Source organism: Babylonia areolata, chromosome 6, assembly GCF_041734735.1.
Source record: "Babylonia areolata isolate BAREFJ2019XMU chromosome 6, ASM4173473v1, whole genome shotgun sequence".
Classification (NCBI taxonomy): domain Eukaryota; kingdom Metazoa; phylum Mollusca; class Gastropoda; order Neogastropoda; family Buccinidae; genus Babylonia; species Babylonia areolata.
Window position 1 is genome coordinate 37,125,404 of NC_134881.1, and position 25,819 is coordinate 37,151,222.

General features: G+C 42.3%; 1 protein-coding gene across 1 annotated transcript in view; it reads right to left on the minus strand.

Annotated features, from left to right (window-relative positions):
* Positions 1 to 4,392: 4,392 nt before the first annotated feature.
* LOC143283394 (epithelial cell-transforming sequence 2 oncogene-like) overlaps positions 4,393 to 25,819 on the minus strand; it is a 54,650-nt gene continuing 33,223 nt past the window's right edge. The window contains exons 16-26 of the mRNA XM_076589605.1: positions 25,314 to 25,391; positions 20,934 to 21,126; positions 18,837 to 18,982; positions 15,323 to 15,468; positions 13,741 to 13,809; positions 12,708 to 12,932; positions 11,155 to 11,311; positions 9,346 to 9,411; positions 7,719 to 7,810; positions 6,189 to 6,361; positions 4,393 to 5,010 (exon numbers count right to left, since the gene is read on the minus strand). Coding sequence (XP_076445720.1) covers positions 4,880 to 5,010; positions 6,189 to 6,361; positions 7,719 to 7,810; positions 9,346 to 9,411; positions 11,155 to 11,311; positions 12,708 to 12,932; positions 13,741 to 13,809; positions 15,323 to 15,468; positions 18,837 to 18,982; positions 20,934 to 21,126; positions 25,314 to 25,391 — 1,476 coding nt within the window. The 3' untranslated portion in view covers positions 4,393 to 4,879. The remainder of the gene's footprint in view (positions 5,011 to 6,188; positions 6,362 to 7,718; positions 7,811 to 9,345; positions 9,412 to 11,154; positions 11,312 to 12,707; positions 12,933 to 13,740; positions 13,810 to 15,322; positions 15,469 to 18,836; positions 18,983 to 20,933; positions 21,127 to 25,313; positions 25,392 to 25,819) is intronic.

Below are 25,819 nucleotides of genomic sequence, written 5' to 3' on the forward strand. Positions count from 1 at the left end.
GCAATCCTCTCACTTCGATTCTTTTCCACTGACAGTTGGTTAGTTTTGGTGGTGATAAAGATTACATAATGATGATAAAGACCTGGCAAATCTAAGCATTTTACTGTCGTACACACACCACCACCACCAGCCTGCCCACCACTGCACTCTGATCATCAGCCATAACCATCACCTGTCATTAACATTAACACTGTACAAATTCATCATCCTTCCCACATCTGATGAAAAGCAAGGAAAGAAAGGGGTACATGGGGAGGAAGGAGTACTAAACTTCATGCAGAGAAATAAACCATGAAAGAAACACACACACACACACACACACACACACACACACAAACAAAACAAATAACAACAACAACAAAACAACTCAGCAGACACATCCAACAAAATCATATTATACCACTTTTACTGAAAAGACAAAATCGATGAAAAAAACAACAACAAAAACAAAACAAAAAAAACAAAAACAAAAAAACCACACACACAAACACCAATTGCATATCTATCATATACATTCATATTCAGAGACATATATGACACAGGTATGTTACACATTCAAGTGCACATGGTCAACACACACACACACACACAAATATGCACTCATATGCAGATTTTACATATTCATAGTCATGCCACCATATACATATTGAAAATAACAGAAACAAAAGATAACTGTTACACATCAGCGCCACAGTTTATCACAGGAGGAAGAGACAGAGAGTGCTCAAAAAGGGGAGCGTGGAATATGTGTGTGTGTGGGGGGGGGCTGGGGGGGTATTTTCTTCCAAATTAAGGAAAAGTAACAATATCACAGATGGAAATCAACTTACTATTTCTTCCAAACGAATACTTCATTATATCACAGAATAATTAGAATACAAGGTATATAAATTGAACATCATGCAATAAACAAGTAATGCCAAGGGTAATGAGCACTGCTGTCACACACTCCCCTGTTATCATCCTGTGCAACATTCCCAGGCATTCCTTTCTTCAAAGTCAAACCACAACAAGCAGTATATACACTGGTCTTCATCCAGCACCCATACAGGAAACAAATCAGACCACGTGACAAGATCCAGTGGCCTTGCTGAATCAGTCTTCCAGGGAACTGTTGAGGGAGAGAGACAGAAAAAGAACGATTAACTGACAACACTACGGAATGAACAGGAAAACCATTTGCAGAGACCCAGGCCTTGACACACAACCGACAGACCTGTAGGACTCTGGTGAACAGTTCTCTGCAGACCCACAAAGACTTCACAGAGCTGAGGAAGAAGAAGTTACAGGAAATGTCGACAGTGAAACATTTTTGTACAGACGATCATGGAATGATGTGATCCCCAAAAGACTGAATGAACTGGTACAGATGTTGGCCCAGGCCATGTTATTTTACTTTCTCTAGACATGTGGACTAATAATCTTACCCATTGTGAACAACTCTTCAGAAAGGGCAACATCAATAGGTAAATGCAGCTGCAGTGTTTCTCTTGACACAGAGAGAAAATCACTATTTTGGAGCGATGAGAGATCTTTAGGAGCACATTCAGTGTACATTCCCAACAACACCGAAATGGTCAGATACATTTTCAATGAATGTGGAAGTCTCAGAGATTTGCTGTGACAGAAGCACTGATGTCACCTCACTCACATTTTCCTTTCCTGATGAATGAGATATACTTTGCAGATCAGCGTCTTCAGGACTGGACAAGGCATTTTTTCACACTGATTACATTCTATAAGGAGTTTGTTTGGCCTAAGTGCAAAGTTTTTCCCCACTGATCACATTTTGTAGAGAGTTTGTTTTGGCTTATCAGTTTCAACGAAGCAAAGCTAGCAGACTGATCAATATGTACTTCACCACATCTCATAAAAATATATATAAATAAGGGAGGGTGGAAGGCAGGGCAGGGAGGTTAAACCTGACCCACACTATATAGACCCAACACACTGATCAGGTTTGGCTAAAGTGGGTATGAACAGCTTGTCACCCATTTTAAATAGAGGAAGACCGTTTGGCCTGTGCTGTAATATAAAGCAGCAGGTAAACAATATTGGTCTGTTTGCACTGGATTAGATCAGAATTCTTTTTTTTTTTTTTTTTCACATTGGATCAGATCAGAATTTGTTCACCCCTGCTAACCATGCAGTATACTGGATCTGATTAATCAAAGTGATGGTCCAAACTTTGACCAACACGATTTTCTGTAACTTTGGTGGCTTGGTTCAATGTCAAATTTGTTTAGTTTATATTTTATCTGTTTCAGTTCAGATGTGGTCTCATCAGATGTGGTTCAAACAGAAGTATGATGACAGATTTCAGAAGGGGGTTTGAGGTGGCAGGGTGGGGGTGGGGGTGAGAGTTTGTGCGTGCACAATGCAGAGCATGAACTGACAGACGTTGACCTCTATGTTTGGGCAAATTGAGAGCACAGGAGCAGGGACATTCCCTATCATATTTATATGGCAGAAGAATACTGTCAGTGTCATTATACTCATGTTGCCAGATAATACTTAGGGCTGGTCACTGGCGTCTAAAAACTGGCTAAACGGGACTCATCAGCTTGGGAAGGCAGCTCATCTAGTGGACGAATAACCCTGATTTCAAACATCATCTGGACTTGCTCATCCTAGACTGTTTCGGAGGATCAGGCAGAGGAAGTCTTCAGAATTCAATGGCCGAGAAGGCAATGCAGCAGCACATGGTGGAACGCAAAGGGTGTGTCACAGCACAGCCATCCACTGCAGCCAAACAAGTTCTGAGACGTAGCAATCTCTTTGTGTCACTGGACCTAAATTTATGAGGCCGAGAGACTGGGACTGTCCATGAGCAATTACTTTTCCACCATGATATCTGTCACACGCAGGTTACTTTGTGCACACTCATCCTGGTGACACAACATGATGCTGTCCTCGATTTCTGAGAGACATTCATGACTTAGGGGAGGTAACTGCACCTGTTTGTCTTCTGTCACTCTGTTATCTTACTTGTTCACATTTCTGTCAGGAATGGTTTTTTCTTTGGTCATGGAAGCAGATGAAGAAGATGCAGAAGAAGAAAGTTTGTGGAAAAGAGAAAGAGTGAGAGAAAGGCGGAGACCAGGACAAAGACAGGCAAAGAGAGAGATTCAAAGAATACAGCGTTTGTACATTCATTTAGTGCCAGTGTAAGTACAATACAAATCATACAGGGTTAACAGCATTTGATTTTTTGACAATAATCACAATGTACTCACCAAATACAAATATCTATCTATCCATCTATCTACTCTGATAATAATCACACATTACGAGTCAGATACACACAGCACAAAAAATTCTTGTTCCAAAAGACAGCACTCTGCTGGCCCACTTTTCAACACAAATCCCTCTTCTTTTCTAACATGTATGGAAGACCACATCACAAAACATTTGGACAAATCAAGGAAATCTTACCACAGCATTTTTCTTTCTCAACATGACCCAAAATGACAGAAATGGCCAGAACACTGTCCATCATATTTCTCCAGGACCGTGAAGCTGCACCTTTATTTATAGACCCAAACACATGATTGTTTCAACACAGCAGGTCCAAGTATGGCAGTGTTATATTGGGATGGGGCCTGCTTGAAAAACACTTTTTTTTCTTTTTTTACAGGAACTCACATTCACCAGCATAACAACATTCATATCTTAATGTCAGAGTAAAAATTGTTTTTAAAAGATAAAAATAATCAAGCACTCTAAAAATTATCCCTGAGGAAGGATAACTTTGATGTTCAAGAAAAGTAACACACCGAGACAAAAGCAAAACATAAATTTTAAAATAACTTTTTTCCTTTCGGGAGCTGGCATCCTGCTTCTAATCACAGTCACGGATGGAGTGGTGGTTTAGTGGAAAAGAGCACCTGCCTTGGAAGCGAAGGTCCTGGATTCAAATCACTATCAGACCCAAGGTGTTTTTTTCTCTTCTCTTCCCTTCACTGTACTTTTGAGTTGCGGTGTAGATGTTAGCCTTTCAGTACAATGTCCATCATTCAGTGTGCACACAGACCACATAAATAACCCATGGCAACACAAGACTCGCTCCTGGGTAACAAACCAAAACAGCCCCCACCATGACATGGAAATAATTATACAACCCCCACCGTGACATGGAAATAATTATACAACCCCCACCGTGACATGGAAATAATTATACAACCCCCACCATGACATGGAAATAATTATACAACCCCCACCGTGACATGGAAATAATTATACAAACCCCACCATGACATGGAAATAATTATACAAACCCCACTGTGACAAGGAAATAATTATACAACCCCCACCGTGATATGGAAATAATTATACAACCCCCACCGTGACATGGAAATAATTATACAAACCCCACCATGACATGGAAATAATTATACACCCCCCACCGTGACATGGAAATAATTATACAAACCCCACCGTGACACCGTGACATGGAAAGAATTATACACCCCCCACCGTGACATGGAAATAATTATACAAACCCCACCGTGACAAGGAAATAATCATACACCCCCCACCGTGACATGGAAATAGTCCTACAGACCGATACATTAAACGGGTAACACCTCACTGTGGACAAGCAGCTGTCCTTGGAAGGAGGGGGTGGAGAAAGTGATCCAAATTTCAAAGAAATCTCCTGTGAAATTAAAATAACACATTTATCCACATGCTTTCAAAGCATGGAGACAGGCTTTCCCCCTTTTCTTCACAAGGAGCATGAAGCCCTGACACATGAACGGAGGCATGTTTCTTGGCAGAAAACCCCCAACGTTTCTTCCACAATGAGAAGTGACGTCAACATACAGTGTGTGTCTCTGAAAGTCTGTCTCTCTCTCTCTCTCTTCCCTCTGTGAACACTTCATCTGCGGCTGATGGCAGCTCGGATGGACTGTTCTAGCAAAGCCACCCAGTTGTACTTCTGTTGTGAAGTCTCCGTGCTGCATACCCACTCTCGCTTCTGTGTCGTCATGCGGAATGCATTCTTCACGACTGAAATTCACACACACACACACACACACACACACACACACAATGCATTCATGTAATATTCTCTCTTTTGAAAAACTGCAGTTTAGACATACATACATGCATCCACTTGATGTTCTCTCAGTGAAAAAAACTGCAGTTTGCACACATGCAAAGCACATTTATTTAATGACCTCTCTTTGAAAGACTGCAGTTTACACACACAAAATACAAGTAAGTAATATTTTCTCTGTGTGAAAGTCCACGACAACCAAAGCAAACAAACAAAACAATCTCTGTCCAGAACAGCACTCACACTCAAGAGTCAGGAATGTTGATGAAAACCAAACCAAACCAAACAACAGAATCTCTGTCCACAAGAGCACTCACAAACAAACAACAGAATCTCTCAAGAGCACTCACACACAAATAACAGAATCTCTGTCCACAACAGCACTCATAAGCAACAGAATCTCTGTCCAGAAGAGCACTCACAAACAGAATCCTGTCCACAAAAGCACTCACAAACGGAATCATGTCCACAAGAGCACTCACAAACAACAGAATCTCTGTCCACAAGAGCACTCACACACAAACAACAGAATCTCTGTCCACAAGAGCAATCACAAACGACAGAATCTCTGTCCACAAGAGCAATCACAAACAGAATCTCTGTCCACAAGAGCACTCACAAACAAACAACAGAATCTCTGTCCACAAAAGCACTCACTCACAAACAGCAGAATCTCTGTCCACAAGAGCACTCACAAACAGAATCTCTGTCCACAAGAGCAATCACAAACGACAGAATCTCTGTCCACAAGAGCAATCACAAACAGAATCTCTGTCCACAAGAGCACTCACTCACAAACAACAGAATCTCTGTCCACAAGAGCACTCACAAACAACAGATTCTCTGTCCACAAAAGCACTCACTCACAAACAGCAGAATCTCTGTCCACAAGAGCACTCACAAACAAACAACAGAATCTCTGTCCACAAGAGCACTCACAAACAAACAACAGAATCTCTGTCCACAAGAGCACTCACTCACAAACAACAGAATCTCTGTCCACAAGAGCACTCACAAACAAACAACAGAATCTCTGTCCACAAGAGCACTCACAAACAAACAACAGAATCTCTGTCCACAAGAGCACTCACAAACAAACAACAGAATCTCTGTCCACAAGAGCACTCACACTTGGAGTCTGGAATGTCGATGACCTGCATGGAGGTGAGGGCGAGGGAGGTCTCAAACTTGTAGGTGTACTCCACGGCGCGGCTGAAGGGGAAATGTTTGGATGTGCGTTTGGTGATCACCAGTGCGTCGTTGAACAGGTACAGACCTAGCGTGGCGATACGCTGGAACACCCTGCAGGTACACACACACACACACACACACACAGGAGCAGCAATAATAATGATGTTTCAGTCCCAGTTTCTCAAGGAGGTGTCACTGAGTTCAGACAATTCCATATATGCCACACCACATCTGCTAGGCAGACGCCTGACCATCAGTGTAACCCAATGCACTTAGTCAGGCCTTGAGTGCGTGCATATATATATTTGTGTGCCTATCAGAGTGGATTTATTCGACAGAATTTTGCCAGAGGACAACACTCTTGTTGCCATGGGTTCTTTTCAGTGTGACAAGTGCATGACGCACATGGGACCTCGGTTTATTGTCCCGTCTGAATGACTAGATGTTCAGTTCGATTTTCCTGTCAAACTTAGGAGAAAGAGCGAGAGCAGGGTTTGAACCCAGACCTTCACGGGCTCTGTACTGTCAGATGAGCATCTTAACCACTCTGCTACCTTCCTTACAAATAATGACCAAAAAAAAAAAAGAAAAAAATAATGATAGAAACAATTATGTTAACAAAGTACTTATATATCGTATTGCTCTTTTGTCTGACATCTATTGAAACCGTACCAGTGGTGATTGTTAATGATGATGATGATGATGATAAGAGATGATGCTTTTGGAAATGATGATGATGATGCTGATGCTGATGATGGAGGCTCACACAGCAGCAATTAATCTTTATCATTATCACAGATTTACAGATGATGACAGTTTTCTCTCATTCCTGTTGCTATCATTATTACTATCATCATCATTGTTATTATCACAGTCACTATAGTGGTATTTGTTGTGAATATCAGCCTTACTTATCATTAGTACACTATATTAATACTGCTGGCATTGCTGGAGTGAAATTTGTTTTTTTTTAATGGTGAGAACAAACCCCTTCCATGCAAACATCAGAGAGTCATGCATCTTATCTACTAAACAAAACAAAAGCAAAAAAACAAAACAAAAACAAAAAACACACACAAGCTCACACACACATACACGCACTCACACGTACACACACACGTACACACACGCACGCACACATACACACACACACACATACATACATTCAGACACACATACACACACACACACACACACACACAGACACATACATGTACACACACACACACATACACACATGTGCGCGCACACACACACACACACACACGCACACACACACACACACACATGCACACACACACACACACACCACACACATGCACACACACATACACACACACACACACACACATACACGCACTCACACGTACACACACACACACACACACAGACCCCCCTTCTCCCTCCCCCTACTACCTTTACATGAAACACAAAAACAAAACAAAAATCCAGCAGACCAGGTGCTCACCTCAACTCTGGCACCACGGCATCAGAGGACGGAGGTTTGAGGTGAGCAGCGTCAATGTGCTTGATCAGATACCGGTTGGCTTCCAACAAGGCCTGCAACACAATCGTCATCAGCATCATATCGTTATAATTATCATTATCATGGATTACGACAGGCACTTCAGCTGAGTGTTAACTTAAAGCCATGGACTTTCAAACTGGAGGGTCCTGTGTGCATGCACCCATGTGTGTGTGTGTGCACATGCATGTGTGTGTTTCTGAGTGAGTGTCTGTGTGTGTGTCTGTGTGTGCATTCAAACTCAGTTGTATGCCTCACAAAAAACACCCACGACCATATCATCTAATATCACATGATGTATAAAGATGTCTAATGGAAGTATCACTACTGTTACTATACCACAACATATGATGTATAAAGATGTCTAATGGAAGTATCACTACTGTTACTATACCACAACATATGATGTATAAAGATGTTTAATGGAAGTATCACTACTGTTACTATACCACAACATATGATGTATAAAGATGTCTAATGGAAGTATCACTACTGTTACTATACCACAACATATGATGTATAAAGATGTTTAATGGAAGTATCACTACTGTTACTATACCACAACATATGATGTATAAAGATGTCTAATGGAAGTATCACTACTATTACTATACCACAACATATGATGTATAAAGATGTCCAATGGAAGTATCATTACTGTTACTATACCACAATACATGATGTATAAAGATGTTTAATGGAAGTATCACTACTGTTACTATACCACAACATATGATGTATAAAGCTGTTTAATGGAAGTATCACTACTGTTACAAAACCACAACACATGATGTATAAAGATGTCTAATGGAAGTATCACTACTGTTACTATACCACAACATATGATGTATAAAGATGTCTAATGGAAGTATCACTACTGTTACTATACCACAACACATGATGTATAAAGATGTTTAATGGAAGTATCACTACTGTTACTATATGACAACCAACAACAAATGATATTCATTTTGAAACATCATTCAACAAAAACAACAACAAAAATATCATTTCTAAGATATGGCGATCACTTTCATATAGCTTACAAAGTAAACATAACTATTTACAGTAATACTGTTGCACTAAAAGAATGATGTAAAGCAATACAAACATTCAATAAATTTAACAGAGTGTAAAAAAAAAAAGATCAGGATAGCAAAAAATTACATAAAAAAAAACACAACACACACAGGTATAATCAAGTGAACATTTATTTCAAATAGTAAAATGTTACAAAAAGAATATATATCAAAGAAAATACCCCAAGCACATCTGAGTAAGTATTTATAGGGATAAAACTGACATATGACTCATACAGTCACATGTACATTTTGCTACAGCAACATGGAAAAAGCAACCTCTCACAACGACGATAGACCCAAATTAAACACAGACCTCACCTGAATATACCAGCCATAAAACAACACATACATGTTTTCTTAATTACTTTACGAACAACCAAAATGGGAGACAAAAACAGGCTGAACATTAGTCACCATCGAAGAGAACACGAACACGCCACATGACACACACGTAATTCTCCAGCGCCAGGTGTAGATGGCACACTTACCGGACAGTTGATGATTTTACGGGTCAGCTGAACCAGCAGTCTCTCACGTTCCATTCGTGTTCGGCACTGAAACACGACACCAGAGACGTCCACTTCCAGCATTACATGGTGCGTGTTTGTGACTCACTCATATACACACACACATGAGGCAGATGTTTCCTGCATTGATAGAGTGATAAAACAAGTGAACAGCCTGAATTATGGTACCAAACTCCCAACTGGTGAAACGAACGAAGGTATGCGCTCTGAAGTATTCTAGCACATGTGAGCATATTGACTGGCATGTGCAACAAGCACACATATATTTACACATACTGTATTGTATTGTATTGTACTGCATTGCATTGTATTGTATTGTATTGTACTGCATTGCATTGCATTGAATTGCATTGTATTGTATTGCTTTACTTTTTCGTCACAGCAGATTTCTGTGTGAAATCTCTCCAAGGAGAGCACATCATAACAGTGACAGTACCACCTTTTATTTTTCTGCCTGCAAGTGTATTTTTTTTTCCTATCAAGTTGGATCTTCCTCCATGAACTTCCCTTTTCTTGCCTTGGATTCTCTTATGCGTGCTAAGTGCATGCTGCACACAGGACCTGTTATGTTTTCATCCAAATGACTAGCATTCATACCACCACTCAATGTCTATAGAGTGTGGGATTTGAAGCTGGGCACTCAGATTCTCTCGCTTCCTAGGCGGATGTGTTACCACTAGGCCACCACTATACATAAAAAGAAACTGACAGGCGCATGTCTGCTCCTTCATGTTGACATGCATCACACACACAGACATTCACCAGTGGATGCAGTCATGTTTATGCACACACTCTGATAAACACACTCTGATGAACACACATTATACACACACTGATGAACACACATTATACTCTGTCATACACACACATGCTAGGGAGCCCCCCCCCCATACACACACACAGATAAATATCACCATGACACTGCAACCAACAACAAAACAGACACAGCAGCCTAATGGTTAAGGTGTTGGACTTTCAATCTGATGGTCCATGGTTTGACTCCCTGTCAAGGTGCCTGGAGGGTTAAAGGTGGAGGTGTTTTTTTCCAATTTCCCAGGTCAGCAGATCTACTCGTGCCTTAACCCCCTCTATGTGCATACACACACAAAATATTAAATGCGCTCATTAAAGAATCCTTAATCCAGGTGAGCTCTTGGTGGGTTATGGAAACAAAACCATACCTAGCATACACCCCCCCAAAAAAAAACAACAACGGAGTATGGCTGCCTACATGGCTGGGTTTAAAAAGGTCAAGCACATAAAACCCCACTTGTATATATATGAGTGAATGTGAGAGCTGCGGTTCAAAAACAGAAAAGAAGAAGAAGAAGAAGGAGAAGAAGGAGGAGGAGAAGAAGAAGCAGAAAGAGCAGAACAGCAAGAAGGAGAAGGAGGAGGAGAAAAGAAGAAGAAGAAGCAGAAGCAGAAGGAGAGCAAGAAGAAGAAGGAGGAGGAGAAGAAGAAGAAGAAGAAGAAGCAGAAGGATAAGAAGAGCAAGAAGGAGAAGGAGGAGGAGAAAAGAAGAAGAAGAAGCAGAAAGAGCAGAACAGCAAGAAGGAGAAGGAGGAGGAGAAAAGAAGAAGAAGAAGCAGAAGCAGAAGGAGAGCAAGAAGAAGAAGAAGAAGAAGAGCAAGGAGATGAAGGAGGAAAAGAAGAAGCAGAAGCAGAAGGAGAGCAAGAAGAAGAAGGAGGAGGAGAAGAAGAAGAAGAAGAAGAAGCAGAAGGATAAGAAGAAGAAGAAGAAGCAACAATCACCAGCCCAACACAGACCTCTTTCATGCCGCGGTTCAGCTCCGTCAAGGTGTGGATGACATTCCTCAGGTCCTGACGATCGGCGTGTGTGTGCGGCGTGTGCAGCTCAAAGCAGGTCAGCAGCTTGACGTAGTCTCCAATCCGCTGCACGGCTGTCAGCATCATCTCCTGCAGTCTGGAAAGGAAGGCGTCTCTTTCATCCCGTCCTCAGTTTACGGGGGTGTGCATGCTGGCTGTGTCTGCGATTCCACAACCCTCTTAACACTGGCATGAATCACAGGGTATTTAATGTGCATGTCTGATCTTCTGTGTGTGTGAACACAAGAAGGGATAACAGCACGAGAAGATCTGCACATATGTTGATTAAGGACACTAGAAAATTCTTCTGCCTTAAACCACAATGGTTCTATCTATATTAGGAAAAAACACCAGATCCTCAGACTTGACAGTCTAACAGGCACAAAAGCTGAGTAGTCACAGTATGGGACTTTCCATTCTAGGGTTCTGTGTTGAATTCCTAGCTGCATCCTTTTGGTTGATTAAGGGTGACGATTTTTTCCAATCTCCCAGGTCAACATATACACAGAATTGCCAGTGTCTTAACCACCCCTTCGTGTGTGAATACACATGCAGAACATCAAACACACATGTTAAAGATCCCACAATCCATGTCAGTGTTCTGAGGGTCATGGAAGTTCAAACATAACTAGGATATACATCCCTGGAAATGGTGTATGGGTGCTAGTGCTTTAATTCCTTTGTGCACACACACACAGGCAGAACATGGAAGGGTAAAAAAAAGATGATACACATAAAAAACCACTTGTAGCCACCAGTGAACGTTGAAGTGGCAGCCAACGAGCTGTGAAGAAAGACTAACAGCCCAATGCTCTAACAAGAATGAAGATTTCCTTACACCTCTGGGGGATGAAGGATCTCAAACTGATCAACAGAACAACAAAGTGAACATGAAAAACAACTAATAATTGAACTGTGTTATAAACACTTACACAGAACACAACATAAGCTTATCAAAATGTGAACACTTGTTCGAAACAAATAAGAATCATCTAGAAAATTCCTAGGAATACTATGAAGACTGCAATGATAAAACCATCTCTCACATCTGTTTACTCCTCAAAAGCTGGGCCTCTTATTTTAATTTAAAAGTTATATATATATATATATTTTTTTTTTACAGACGTTTACCTCCTTTATTGATTTTGAAAATGTAAAACTTCTCTTGACTTTAAAGACATTAGTCTACAAAATGAATAACATGACCTAGGACAAAGAAAGCTTGGGGGAATCAATTCTTGTAGTAGTTATTATAATGGAGACATTTCAGAATGAATGAAATTAATCTTCAGTCACTGACAAATTTCATTTAGGGCATTATCTTTCATCACGTGGTATATTACAACAGCAAACAATTTGGATCAGTAGCCTGTGATTACTGCAGTGGTGTTTGATAACTGCATGAACATCAACATCAGGTTAAACAAGATACATACTTCTCTGCTGTAAACTAATCCGAGTACCAATCATCTACACCACCTGCCCCAACTCACGTCAACATCTTTGTCTGAGGCACTCGTTCGTGTCGCTCGAGGAATGCGCGGAATGCAGGGGACTGTTCCTTGCAGCGCTCGATACAGCGCAGGATAACTTCATAGTTGTTGGTGAAGTTGGTGTACGCCTTGAGGCGTGTGCAGAACTTGACGAAGATGTCGCCCAGGCACGTGTGCTGAGAGTCCCAGTCCACCAGGCGGTTCTGGAGGTCTTCGGTCAGGTCCCTGCAGACATCGTCATCATTGTCACTGTCGTCATCATCGTCGTCATTGGCATCATCATTGTTGTCATTGTCATCATGATCGCCATCATCATATTCATCATCATCATCATTGTCATCATCGTCGCAATCATCATATTGTTCACCATCACCATCATCACTATAATAATCACTATCATTACCATGATCATCATTTTTTACCATCATCACCACCACCATCATCATCACCATGATGTATGCCACAAGATACAAGAATACTTTATCATCTAAAAAAACCAAAAAAACCTGTTAGCTGCTGATAAAAAAAGGCAACATTAAAAAATAAAAAGTATATGCATTACCTCCGCATAACAACACAAAGTTTGACCATGCTCTCATATTCCAGTAAGGACGCTTATTCAGAATCAATATATGCCTCACACTGCTCTCATATTCCAGTAAGGACACTTATTCAGAATCAATATATACCTCACACTACTCTCATATTCCAGTAAGGACACTCATTCAGAATCAATGTATGCCTCACACTGCTCTCATATTCCAGTAAGGACACTTATTCAGAATCAATATACGCCTCACACTGCTCTCATATTCCAGTAAGGACACTTATTCATAATCAATATATGCCTCACACTGCTCTCATATTCCAGTAAGGACACTTATTCACAATCAATATATGCCTCACACAGTATAAGCTCATATGATTTGTATTATGTTATGCCCAGTGATTCTAACTAACATATCCACCCAGTGAAGACTTACTGTTCTGTTCCACCCAAACCCCCCTCAACACCTATGGTCATCCACCGTACCTGCTGACTTTGAAGATGTTCATGATGTCAGTGAAGATGATCTGGATGTTCTGACTTCCGATGATCGCTCTGGAAGAAAGAACACACACCCCAGTGACCAACCGCCCCACAACGTTCTCACCGCAAGAAAACAAAACAAATCAACACTAGCACTGCATAAACAAACAACATACATGTGTGTGTGTGTGTGTGCATGTGTGTGTGTGGGTGTGTGTGGGTGTGTGTGTGCACCTGCGCCTATGCATGTATGTGACTGAAGCCTGACTAAATGACACAGGAAACAAATGATAAGCATCCAAAGGCATCTGTCAGGCAGCTCTACCCAGGTAGGCAGCCTGTTGTGCAAATAACTCCATGTTTGTAAAGCACTTAGAGCTTGGTCTCTGACTGAGGGTTTGTCACTATATATATCAATATCAATCAAAGAAAATCTTCATAGCATTCAAATAAGTATCGTCATCAACGTCGTCGATATATATCAATATCAATATATATTGTCGTCATTGACATATATCAATATCAATCTTTACCAATATCAATCAATGTCAATATATATCAAAGAAAATCTTCTTAGCATTCAAACAAGTATAAACATAAAAACCAGCCGCCGTGGCGAAGTGGTTAGCGTTGCGGACTGACAGCTGGGAGGATGCGGGTTCGAATCCCAGCGGAGGTGAGTTTTTCGGCCCGTGGCCGGCTCCTACCCAGAGTTGAGTGTGCTGTGGGCTTAAATGGGGAGACTGGGACCACACAGTCGAGTGTCATCCACTTCAAGGATGCGTCTTTGGGTGTGTTGCTCTAATTACCTGACCAACACTGCAAGTGTCTGTATCTCTCAGGCCTGGTTAATGCCAGGATATCATTATGACAGGAAGCATAGAGTACAGCCTTGTCATGCAGTCCCAAACCAAAATGGACCCCCATAGCAACATTGTCATCCTCCTCCTCCTCCTCCTTCATCGTCATCAATATAAACAAAATAGTCTCAAAGTCTGTGGCCTTTCATGCCCTGCTCTCATGGTGACCTCAGTTTCGATACCCCTCCACTTCCATGCTTGGGGTAAGTCCTGTCAATGTCGTCAGTGTCGGCAGATTCATGGCGGGCTGTTGTTTGAGGGACGCGGTGGCGGTCTCCACTCTGGGAGGGACGCTCACTCAGTCTGGCTCCACGACTAAGCCATTATTGTCGTTAGTAGGGGGCTTAGTAGGTGGTGTCCTAAGTACGTTAAAACAGAACAGGCACCACTGAACACCACCGAAGTGACTCAGCAGCAGTTCAGGGTCTCCTCTGGTGTGTGGCCTCCTGGCGACCTAACATCGATGATTCCCTGCAGACTGCCGATGCTGGAACTGCGATGGACGAAACCCGGGTGTGGCTGTGTATGGGGGAATCTAAATGAGCGGCGTGGGAGTAATGCCACTGAAATGGTGCAGATGATGGGGCAGCAAAAAAAAAAGAAAAGAAAAAAAAAAGTATACACATAAAACATCAGCACCAACTAAATGAATAAAAAAAAATCAGCACCGACAAAATACATAAAATACCAGCACCAACTATGTCACTGTCGTTTTAGGAACGTACCTGTTGGAGGCGAGTGCGGACTTGAGAGGTCGCACGTAGACATCACTGATGGCCTTCAGGATCCGCATATACTCCTCTTCACTGGCCAGGATCTCAAAGGCCACCGGTGTGCGCTTTATCGGGTCATCCCTGAACTGTCCCGCAGTCTGTCATCAACAAACCTATCGTTTTACTTCCCTTTATAGGAGCTATAGCTTGTTTGGGCATTCTGCATATCACCCTAGCGCTCTGTCATCCACAAACCTATCGTTTTACTTCCCTTTATAGGAGCTATGGCTTGTCTGGACATCTGCATCTGCAGTTCAGCTGTGAAATTTTGTGGGGGTTTTCAAGGAGGTTAAGTAGAAAACTGTCTTTCAAACTCCTGCCACACTGACCTCATTTCACTGAGGTTTAACAGTGCAGGGGTTAAAGAGGATCACTAAACTCTCCTGCTGATGACAGAATTTTCGCCAGTGACAACTCTCCCATTCTCTTCTTTGGGCGAAGAAACTGCTGCAGAAGGGACTTGTTTCACTGTCTCCTCTGAGAGTTAAGTGTCTGTATTAAGTTGAAGTGGCAGAAAAGGTTTGACACATTTGCGGCCACATGCAGATCTCTCATTCTCATGCAGGTACTTAACTTATAAGGCTAACTAAAAAAACTGAAACATTCTTTGCAATGGGCTAAAAAGCAACGACTGATGGTCTAAGGGAGGCAAACCCTGTTTTGTGGACAACACTTTTGGGATCAGTTGCTTCCCTTTATCACTGTTTGTGCCTGTTTCCCAAACTTCATTTTTGCACTACGGCTAGGAAACTCATAGAGAACTCATTCTATAAACCTATCTTCATCTGACTGTCTAAGAGTATACTCTTAATGAACAGAGCACTGAATAAAAAAAAAAGGAGCATTTTTATCCCATGTTTCCAGAATTTATTCAGTTTGTAACTTTACCTTGTAACAAAAAAATAAAATAAAATGGTTTGTTCCAATGCCATGTATGCACTGTTTCCTTCTGTGCTGAATCTAAGCAAATTGAAGTGTAGATCACCACGGAGAAATGCCCACAATGTCTCACGGACAAACAAACATCCCCAGAGGATTCTTCAGCAGGTATCAACTACAACAGTGATGACGATGAATGACGAGGAAGAGCGACTGTATATATGATGCTGGTATTCACCGGTCACTATTCTTGCCCTCATGCACATGTTTGCTTGTACACCTGGCTGCATGGCTAGGAGGGGGGGTACTTTGATTTCAACACACTCACACACACCCACACACATTCACACACTCACACATATCCTTGTGCACATAGGCATACTCCAGCACGCACTCTCACAAACAGAGCGAGAGAAAGAGTGGCACACAATACAGTCTACACTGGAGCAAGACTCCATTCATTTGTGAGCACTGGTATCAGCACACAATACAATCTACACTGGAGCAAGACTCCATTCATTTGTGAGCACTGGTATCAGCACACAATACAATCTACACTGGAGCAAGACTCCATTCATTTGTGAGCACTGATATCAGCACACAATACAATCTACACTGGAGCAAGACTCCATTCATTTGTGAGCACTGATATCAGCACACAATACAATCTACACTGGAGCAAGACTCCATTCATTTGTGAGCACTGGTATCAGCACACAATACAATCTACACTGGAGCAAGACTCCATTCATTTGTGAGCACTGGTATCAGCACACAATACAATCTACACTGGAGCAAGACTCCATTCATTTGTGAGCACTGGTATCAGCACACAATACAATCTACACTGGAGCAAGACTCCATTCATTTGTGAGCACTGATATCAGCACATAATACAATCTACACTGGAGCAAGACTCCATTCATTTGTGAGCACTGGTATCAGCACACAATACAATCTACACTGGAGCAAGACTCCATTCATTTGTGAGCACTGGTATCAGCACACAATACAATCTACACTGGAGCAAGACTCCATTCATTTGTGAGCACTGGTATCAGCACACAATACAATCTACACTGGAGCAAGACTCCATTCATTTGTGAGCACTGATATCAGCACACAATACAATCTACACTGGAGCAAGACTCCATTCATTTGTGAGCACTTTTGTGAGCACTGATATCAGCACACAATACAATCTACACTGGAGCAAGACTCCATTCATTTGTGAGCACTGGTATCAGCACACAATACAATCTACACTGGAGCAAGACTCCATTCATTTGTGAGCACTGGTATCAGCACACAATACAATCTACACTGGAGCAAGACTCCATTCATTTGTGAGCACTGGTATCAGCACACAATACAATCTACACTGGAGCAAGACTCCATTCATTTGTGAGCACTGGTATCAGCACACAATACAATCTACACTGAAGCAAGACTCCATTCATTTGTGAGCACTGATATCAGCACACAATACAATCTACACTGGAGCAAGACTCCATTCATTTGTGAGCACTGATATCAGCACACAATACAATCTACACTGGAGCAAGACTCCATTCATTTGTGAGCACTGGTATCAGCACACAATACAATCTACACTGGAGCAAGACTCCATTCATTTGTGAGCACTGATAAAACAAAAACAACAACAACAACAAAACAAACAAATGCATAGCAATTGTCCATGGTAATGGTAACATACAAAGAATTGTGCACGAATGAGAGAGATAGAAAAAAAAAAAAACCCGAGCTGAAATTGTTTCTTTCATTTTGACCTATTAAAACATGTTCCCCCCAAAATAAAACCAAAACAAACAAAAAACCAAGAAAACAGGAGGGTGGGAGGGAGGGGATGGAACTCTAACAGCACTCAAGGGTTAGAAAAGAGTCCGTGAATGAGACCAGTGTACTGATGACCTGACAGTGCTCAGCGCTGTCTGTAAAAAAAAAAAAATTTCAGAAAGGGCGCACCGAACTTCTCCACTCTGTCACATAAATATGTAAGAACAAAAACATTCCCTGTCCCTTTTTGGCTGCATCTTTCTTTGCTTTTATCTTCTTTGGGGTTTTTTTTTTTTTTAATACTCATTTAACTTATCGGTGTAACGGGTTCAGAAATCACATTCATTGTCTGATTTATCATATACATCTTCTGAAATGAATTAAATCGAAAACAGAAGAGCAAAAAAAGAGAAAGAAACAGAAAACACAAAGAGAGAAAGGTGTCTGTATCTAAACACACAAAGTCAACAACAACAATAATAATAATAATAACAATAATAATAGTAATGAATATTTATAGTGCACTCTGTCTCCATAACACATGGGCCCAGACCACTAAAAATTAACATCAATATGGGAAAATGGTTACAAAATGTACAGGACACAGTACTCAAGACTTACAATCAAAACAAAAGAAAAGTGTCAGTGACAAAGCAGGAACATGCACACAAGCACACCACATGGCCCCCCACCTCAACATCCATGAAAGCCGATTAGTACACATGTGTTTTGAGGGCACATTTGAACAGACATTTTGCTTCAGCCTGACGGAATGTGGCAAGGAACTGACCAGTCTCTGGTGCTTGGTGGCGCGCAGGGTTCCGTACTGAGCGCTGAACTGAACGGTTTTCAGGGAGGACGTCGTCTTGGAGTGCCGCTGTCGCTGGTTCCTCTCCTCCTTGCTCGCCTTCTCCTTCCCGGTGTCCTTGGCCAGCTCTGGACACAGCACAGAACACAGCACTGTCAACAGTATCACATCTTCACACACAACACAGCACTGTCAACAGTATCACATCTTCACACACAACACAGCACTGTCAACAGTATCACATCTTCACACACAACACAGCACTGTCAACAGTATCACATCTTCACACACAACACAGCACTGTCAACAGTATATTTCCACACACAACACAGCACTGTCCACAGTATCACATCTTCACACACAACACAGCACTGTCAACAGTATCACATCTTCACACACAACACAGCACTGTCAACAGTATCACATCTTCACACACAACACAGCGCTGTCAACAGTATCACATCTTCACACACAACACAGCACTGTCAACAGTATCACATCTTCACACACAACACAGCACTGTCAACAGTATCACATCTTCACACACAACACAGCACTGTCAATAGTATCACATCTTCACACACACACAGCACTGTCAACAATATCACATCTTCACACACAACACAGCACTGTCAACAATATCACATCTTCACACACAACACAGCACTGTCAATAGTATCACATCTTCACACACATCACAGCACTTATCACATCTTCACACACAACACAGCGCTGTCAACAGTATCACATCTTCACACACAACACAGCACTGTCAACAGTATCACATCTTCACACACAACACAGCACTGTCAACAGTATCACATCTTCACACACAACACAGCACTGTCAACAGTATCACATCTTCACACACAACACAGCACTGTCAACAGTATCACATCTTCACACACAACACAGCACTGTCAACAGTATCACATCTTCACACACAACACAGCACTGTCAACAGTATCACATCTTCACACACAACACAGCGCTGTCAACAGTATCACATCTTCACACACAACACAGCACTGTCAACAGTATCACATCTTCACACACAACACAGCACTGTCAACAGTATCACATCTTCACACACAACACAGCACTGTCAACAGTATCACATCTTCACACACAACACAGCACTGTCAACAGTATCACATCTTCCTGGTGTCCTTGGAAAGCTCTGGACACACATTTGCTTTCTTTGAAAAAAATTTTTCTTTGCAAATGCTGTGTAGCATATATGGACCAGTCCACTCACTTTAATGTCTCCTTGAATCTTAACCTGAAAACCAAACTCCAAAAATAACAATGACAATAACACAGATTGATGTTCACCCCTCCTGGCAAAAAGCTTGTGGCATTTGCAAAACAAAAACAAAAAAACAAAACAAAACAAAAAGTTAGACACACACAACCATACATGCAACAAGAACACCGTACAAGAACAAGCAAGCACACACACTAAAACAAACACCCATGCACACACACACACATGACTGCACACACACTAAAACAAACCACAAACACCCATGCACACACACACACATGTGACCGCACACACACTAAAACAAACAACAAACACCCATGCACACACACACACATGACCACACACACGCTAAAACAAACCACAAACACCCATGCACACACACACACATGACCGCACACACACTAGAACAAACCACAAACACTCATGTGCACACATACACACACACACACACATGACCACACACACGCTAAAAAAACCCACAAACACTCATGCACACACACACACACATGACCACACACACGCTAAAACAAACCACAAACACCCATGCACACACACACACACACACACACACACACACGTGACCACACACACGCTAAAACAAACCACAAACACCCATGCACACACACACACACACGTGACCACACACACACACACATGACCGCACACACACGCTAAAACAAACCACAAACACCCATGCACACACACACACATGACCGCACACACACTAGAACAAACCACAAACACTCATGTGCACACATACACACACACACACACACACACACAACCAGCAGAAGCAATGATTTTTCTCCCACCTTCCGTCTCTCCGTCATCTTCAGCTGACGCCCTCCTCTCTCCCTCCTCCCCCTCCTCCTCCTCCCTGCCGCCATTGATGCCTGCCACCTCCTCGTCCTCCTCCCGCCCTCCCCTCCACCCCTCGCCGGACGCCTGGCGCTGTGTGGACCGACTGGCCTGCTCGTCTTCCTGCTCCATCAAGGATGACAGCGTCTGGGAAACCAGGGAGTGATGTCTTAAGAAACCAGGTTAAAAATAGCTACAAGGTGCAAAGAAGGCTAGCAAATGAACAGATGAAGAATAAAGTGGAATCCAATAAAATAAAGATCAAAAGTATATGTAAAAATAGTTAAAAAATGATAAGAAAGTAACTGTATATGTGAAACGCGAGAAGTGCCTTCTTTTTTTCCATTGGAACTGGGTTGTTGTTTTTTGTTGTTTTTTTTTGATGCAGAGATTATCAGTACCAATAATACAACAGTGCATTTTTCTGTAGGAATTGTCTTTTCTCAAATGCACAGATTTTGCTTTAACAATTTACAGGGCAAGCAGTTGCTAAAAACTGTTCTCTTTTATGAAGTTAGAAAGAAAGCTATAACACATTGGTTATGGAAGTTTGCATTTATTCATAATAAAAACAGCCTCACTTAACATTTTTTTTTTCCATTAAAATAATGCTCCTTTGAAACAGAACATGTATGCTGATAGAACCAAGTAGGATACTGATTCATACATATGAATACTAATCACACAGCACTGATACAGACCTATATATCATATACAATACTACATACAAGATTTTGATATAGGGTGATGTCTGTCTGTCTGTGTATCTATCTATGTACAGACATATATATAGATATGTATATAGAGAGAGATATTGATATAGATAGGTAGACATGTATTTATGTTCACACTGACATTGTTTTCATCCGGGCCCGTCCATCACTATCACGACTGACTCATCAACACTTTAACAACCGCTGCCACTGTTACAACTGTGGAGTGATGGCCCAGAGGTAACGCGTCCACATAGTAAGCGAGAGAATCTGAGCGCACTGGTTCGAATCCCAGCACAGTCGCCAGTATTTTCTCCCCCTCCACTAGATCTTGAGTGGTGGTCTGGATGCTAGTCATTTGGATGAGACGATAAACCATGGTCCCGTGTGCAGCATGCACTTAGCGCATGTAAAAGAACCCATAGCAACAAACGGGTTGTCCCTGGCAAAATTCTGTATAAAAATCCACTTTGATAGGAAAACAAATAAAACTGCAGACAGGAAAAAAAAAAAAAAAAAAAAAGGGTGGTGCTCTCAGTGTAGCAACATGCTCTCCCTGAGGAAAGCAGCCCAAATTTCACACATAGAGATCTGTTGTGACAAAAAAGAGTAATACAATACCACTACCATTAAGTACTGCTGGTTCACCAATCACCACTGTTACCACTACTGTTGGTACAACTACCACCACTGGTACCACTACTATTGGTACACCCACCATCACCACTGTTACCACTACTATTGGTACAACCACCACCACTGTTACCACTACTATTGGTACACCCACCACCACCACTGTTACCACTACTATTGGTTCACCCACCACCACTGTTACCACTACTATTGGTACACCCACCACCACTGTTACCACTACTATTGGTACAATCCCCACCACTGTTACCACTACTATTGGTACAACCCCCACCACTGTTACCACTACTATTGGTACACCCACCACTGTTACCACTACTATTGGTACAACCATCACCACTGGCACCACTACTATTGGTACACCCACCACCACTGTTACCACTACTATTGGTACAACCACCACCACTGTTACCACTACTATTGGTACACCCACCACCACTGTTACCACTACTACTGGTACACCCACCACCACTGTTACCACTACTATTGGTACACCCACCACCACCACTGTTACCACTACTACTGGTACACCCACCACCACTGTTACCACTACTATTGGTACAACCCCCACCACTGTTACCACTACTATTGGTACACCCACCACCACTGTTACCACTACTATTGGTACGCCCACCACTACTGTTACCACTACTATTGGTACAACCATCACAACTGATACCACTACTATTGGTACATCCACCACCACTGTTACCACTACTATTGGTACACCCACCACCACTGTTACCACTACTATTGGTACACCCACCACCACCACTGTTACCACTACTATTGGTACACCCACCACCACCACTGTTACCACTACTATTGGTACACCCACCACCACTGTTACCACTACTATTGGTACACCCACCACCACTGTTACCACTACTATTGGTACATCCACCACCACCACTGTTACAACTACTATTGGTACACCCACCACCACTGTTACCACTACTATTGGTACACCCACCACCACTGTTACCACTACTATTGGTACACCCACCACCACCACTGTTACCACTACTATTGGTACACCCACCACCACTGTTACCACTACTATTGGTACACCCACCACCACTGTTACCACTACTATTGGTACATCCACGACCACCACTGTTACAACTACTATTGGTACACCCACCACCGCTGTTACCACTACTATTGGTACACCCACCACCACTGTTACCACTACTATTGGTACACCCACCACCACCACTGTTACCACTACTATTGGTACACCCACCACCACTGTTACCACTACTATTGGTACACCCACCACCACTGTTACAACTACTATTGGTACAACCATCACCACTGTTACCACTACCATTGGTACAACCATCACCACTGTTACCACTACTATTGGTACACCCATCACCACTGTTACCACTACTATTGGTACACCCACCACCACTGTTACCACTACTATTGGTACACCCATCACCACTGTTACCACTACTATTGGTACAACCATCACCACTGTTACCACTACTATTGGTACACCCATCACCACTGTTACCACTACTATTGGTACACCCACCACCACTGTTACCACTACTATTGGTACATCCACCACCACCACTGTTACAACTACTATTGGTACACCCACCACCACTGTTACCACTACTATTGGTACACCCACCACCACTGTTACCACTACTATTGGTACACCCACCACCACCACTGTTACCACTACTATTGGTACACCCACCACCACTGTTACCACTACTATTGGTACACCCACCACCACTGTTACCACTACTATTGGTACAACCCCCACCACTGTTACAACTACTATTGGTACAACCATCACCACTGTTACCACTACTATTGGTACAACCATCACCACTGTTACCACTACTATTGGTACACCCATCACCACTGTTACCACTACTATTGGTACACCCACCACCACTGTTACCACTACTATTGGTACAACCACCACCACTGTTACCACTACTATTGGTACAACCACCACCACTGTTACCACTACTATTGGTACACCCACCACCACTGTTACCACTACTATTGGTACAACCATCACCACTGTTACCACTACTATTGGTACAACCCCCACCACTGTTACCACTACTATTAGTACACCCATCACCACTGTTACCACTACTTTTTTTTTCTCTTTTTTTTTTAGGAGAAATCAGTGGATGCCTAAAAGTTCTGCAAGTGAGCAGGATAGTTTCAGCATCCCTGGAAGGTTCTTTCTTTTTTTTCTTTTCTTTTTTTTTTCTTTTTTTTTTGTCTTTCGTTTTTTTGTTGTTTTTTTTATATCTGTTTATCTTATTTTGTTTTTTGTTGTTGTTTTTTTGTTCCTTCCATCATCATTTTTCTCCTTTCTGTTGTCTTTTCTTTTTTTCTTTCCTCATGTTTTTAATCTGTCCTCTTCCCAATGGCATGTTCAAACACCTACAAGACCATGCAACATATATTACACATACATGATGGCTTCACACAAAATCATATTCCCTGAAAGAGAGGCATGGTATACATACACACACACACACACACACCCTCTCACTCTCTCTGTGTCTCCTTTACTCACTCAATCCCCTCCCTCTCCACAAGCTCTACACCTAAGTACAATACTATGTATGTGCACACTGAATTTGTTACCACTACTAATGGTACAACCATCACCACTGTTACCACTACTACTGGTACAACTACCACCACTGTTACAACCACTACTGGACAACCGTCACCATTGTTACCACAAGCACTATTGGTACAACCATCACCACTATTACTACAACCACTATTGGTACAACCAGCACCACTGTTACCACTACCACTATTGGTACACCCACCACCACTGTTAAAATCACTATTGTTACAACCACCAGCATTGTTACAACCACTAGTGGCACAACCACCACTGTTTCCACAAACGCTAATGGTACAGCCATGACCACTGTTACCATGACCACCATCACCGCAGGTACTGTGACCCACCTGCTGCCTGAACTCCTCCAGGTCCTCCCCTCGTGCCCTACAAGTCAGGTACTGCCCCAGGTACTCCAGAGGGTGCGCCTGGCCCAACACCACAACGTCATCACACATCACAGCAACAACAGCTGGCCACACCAGCCCAGTGGTCCTGGGCTCTTCTTCTTCTTCTTCTGTGTTCATGGGCTGTCCCTCCCATGTTCGCTCAAAAATACACGAGTGGGCTTTTACATGTATGACTGTTTTTACCCCGCCATGTAAGCGGAGTGGTGGCCTAGAGGTAACGCGTCCGCCTAGGAAGCGAGAGAGAATCTGAGCACGCTGGTCGAATCACGACTCAGCCGCCGATATCTTCTCCCCCTCCACTAGACCTTGAGTGGTGGTCTGGACGCTAGTCATTCAGATGAGACGATAAACCGAGGTCCCGTGTGCAGCATGCACTTAGCGCACGTAAAAGAACCCACGGCAACAAAAGGGTTGTTCGTGGCAAAATTCTGTAGAAAAATCCACTT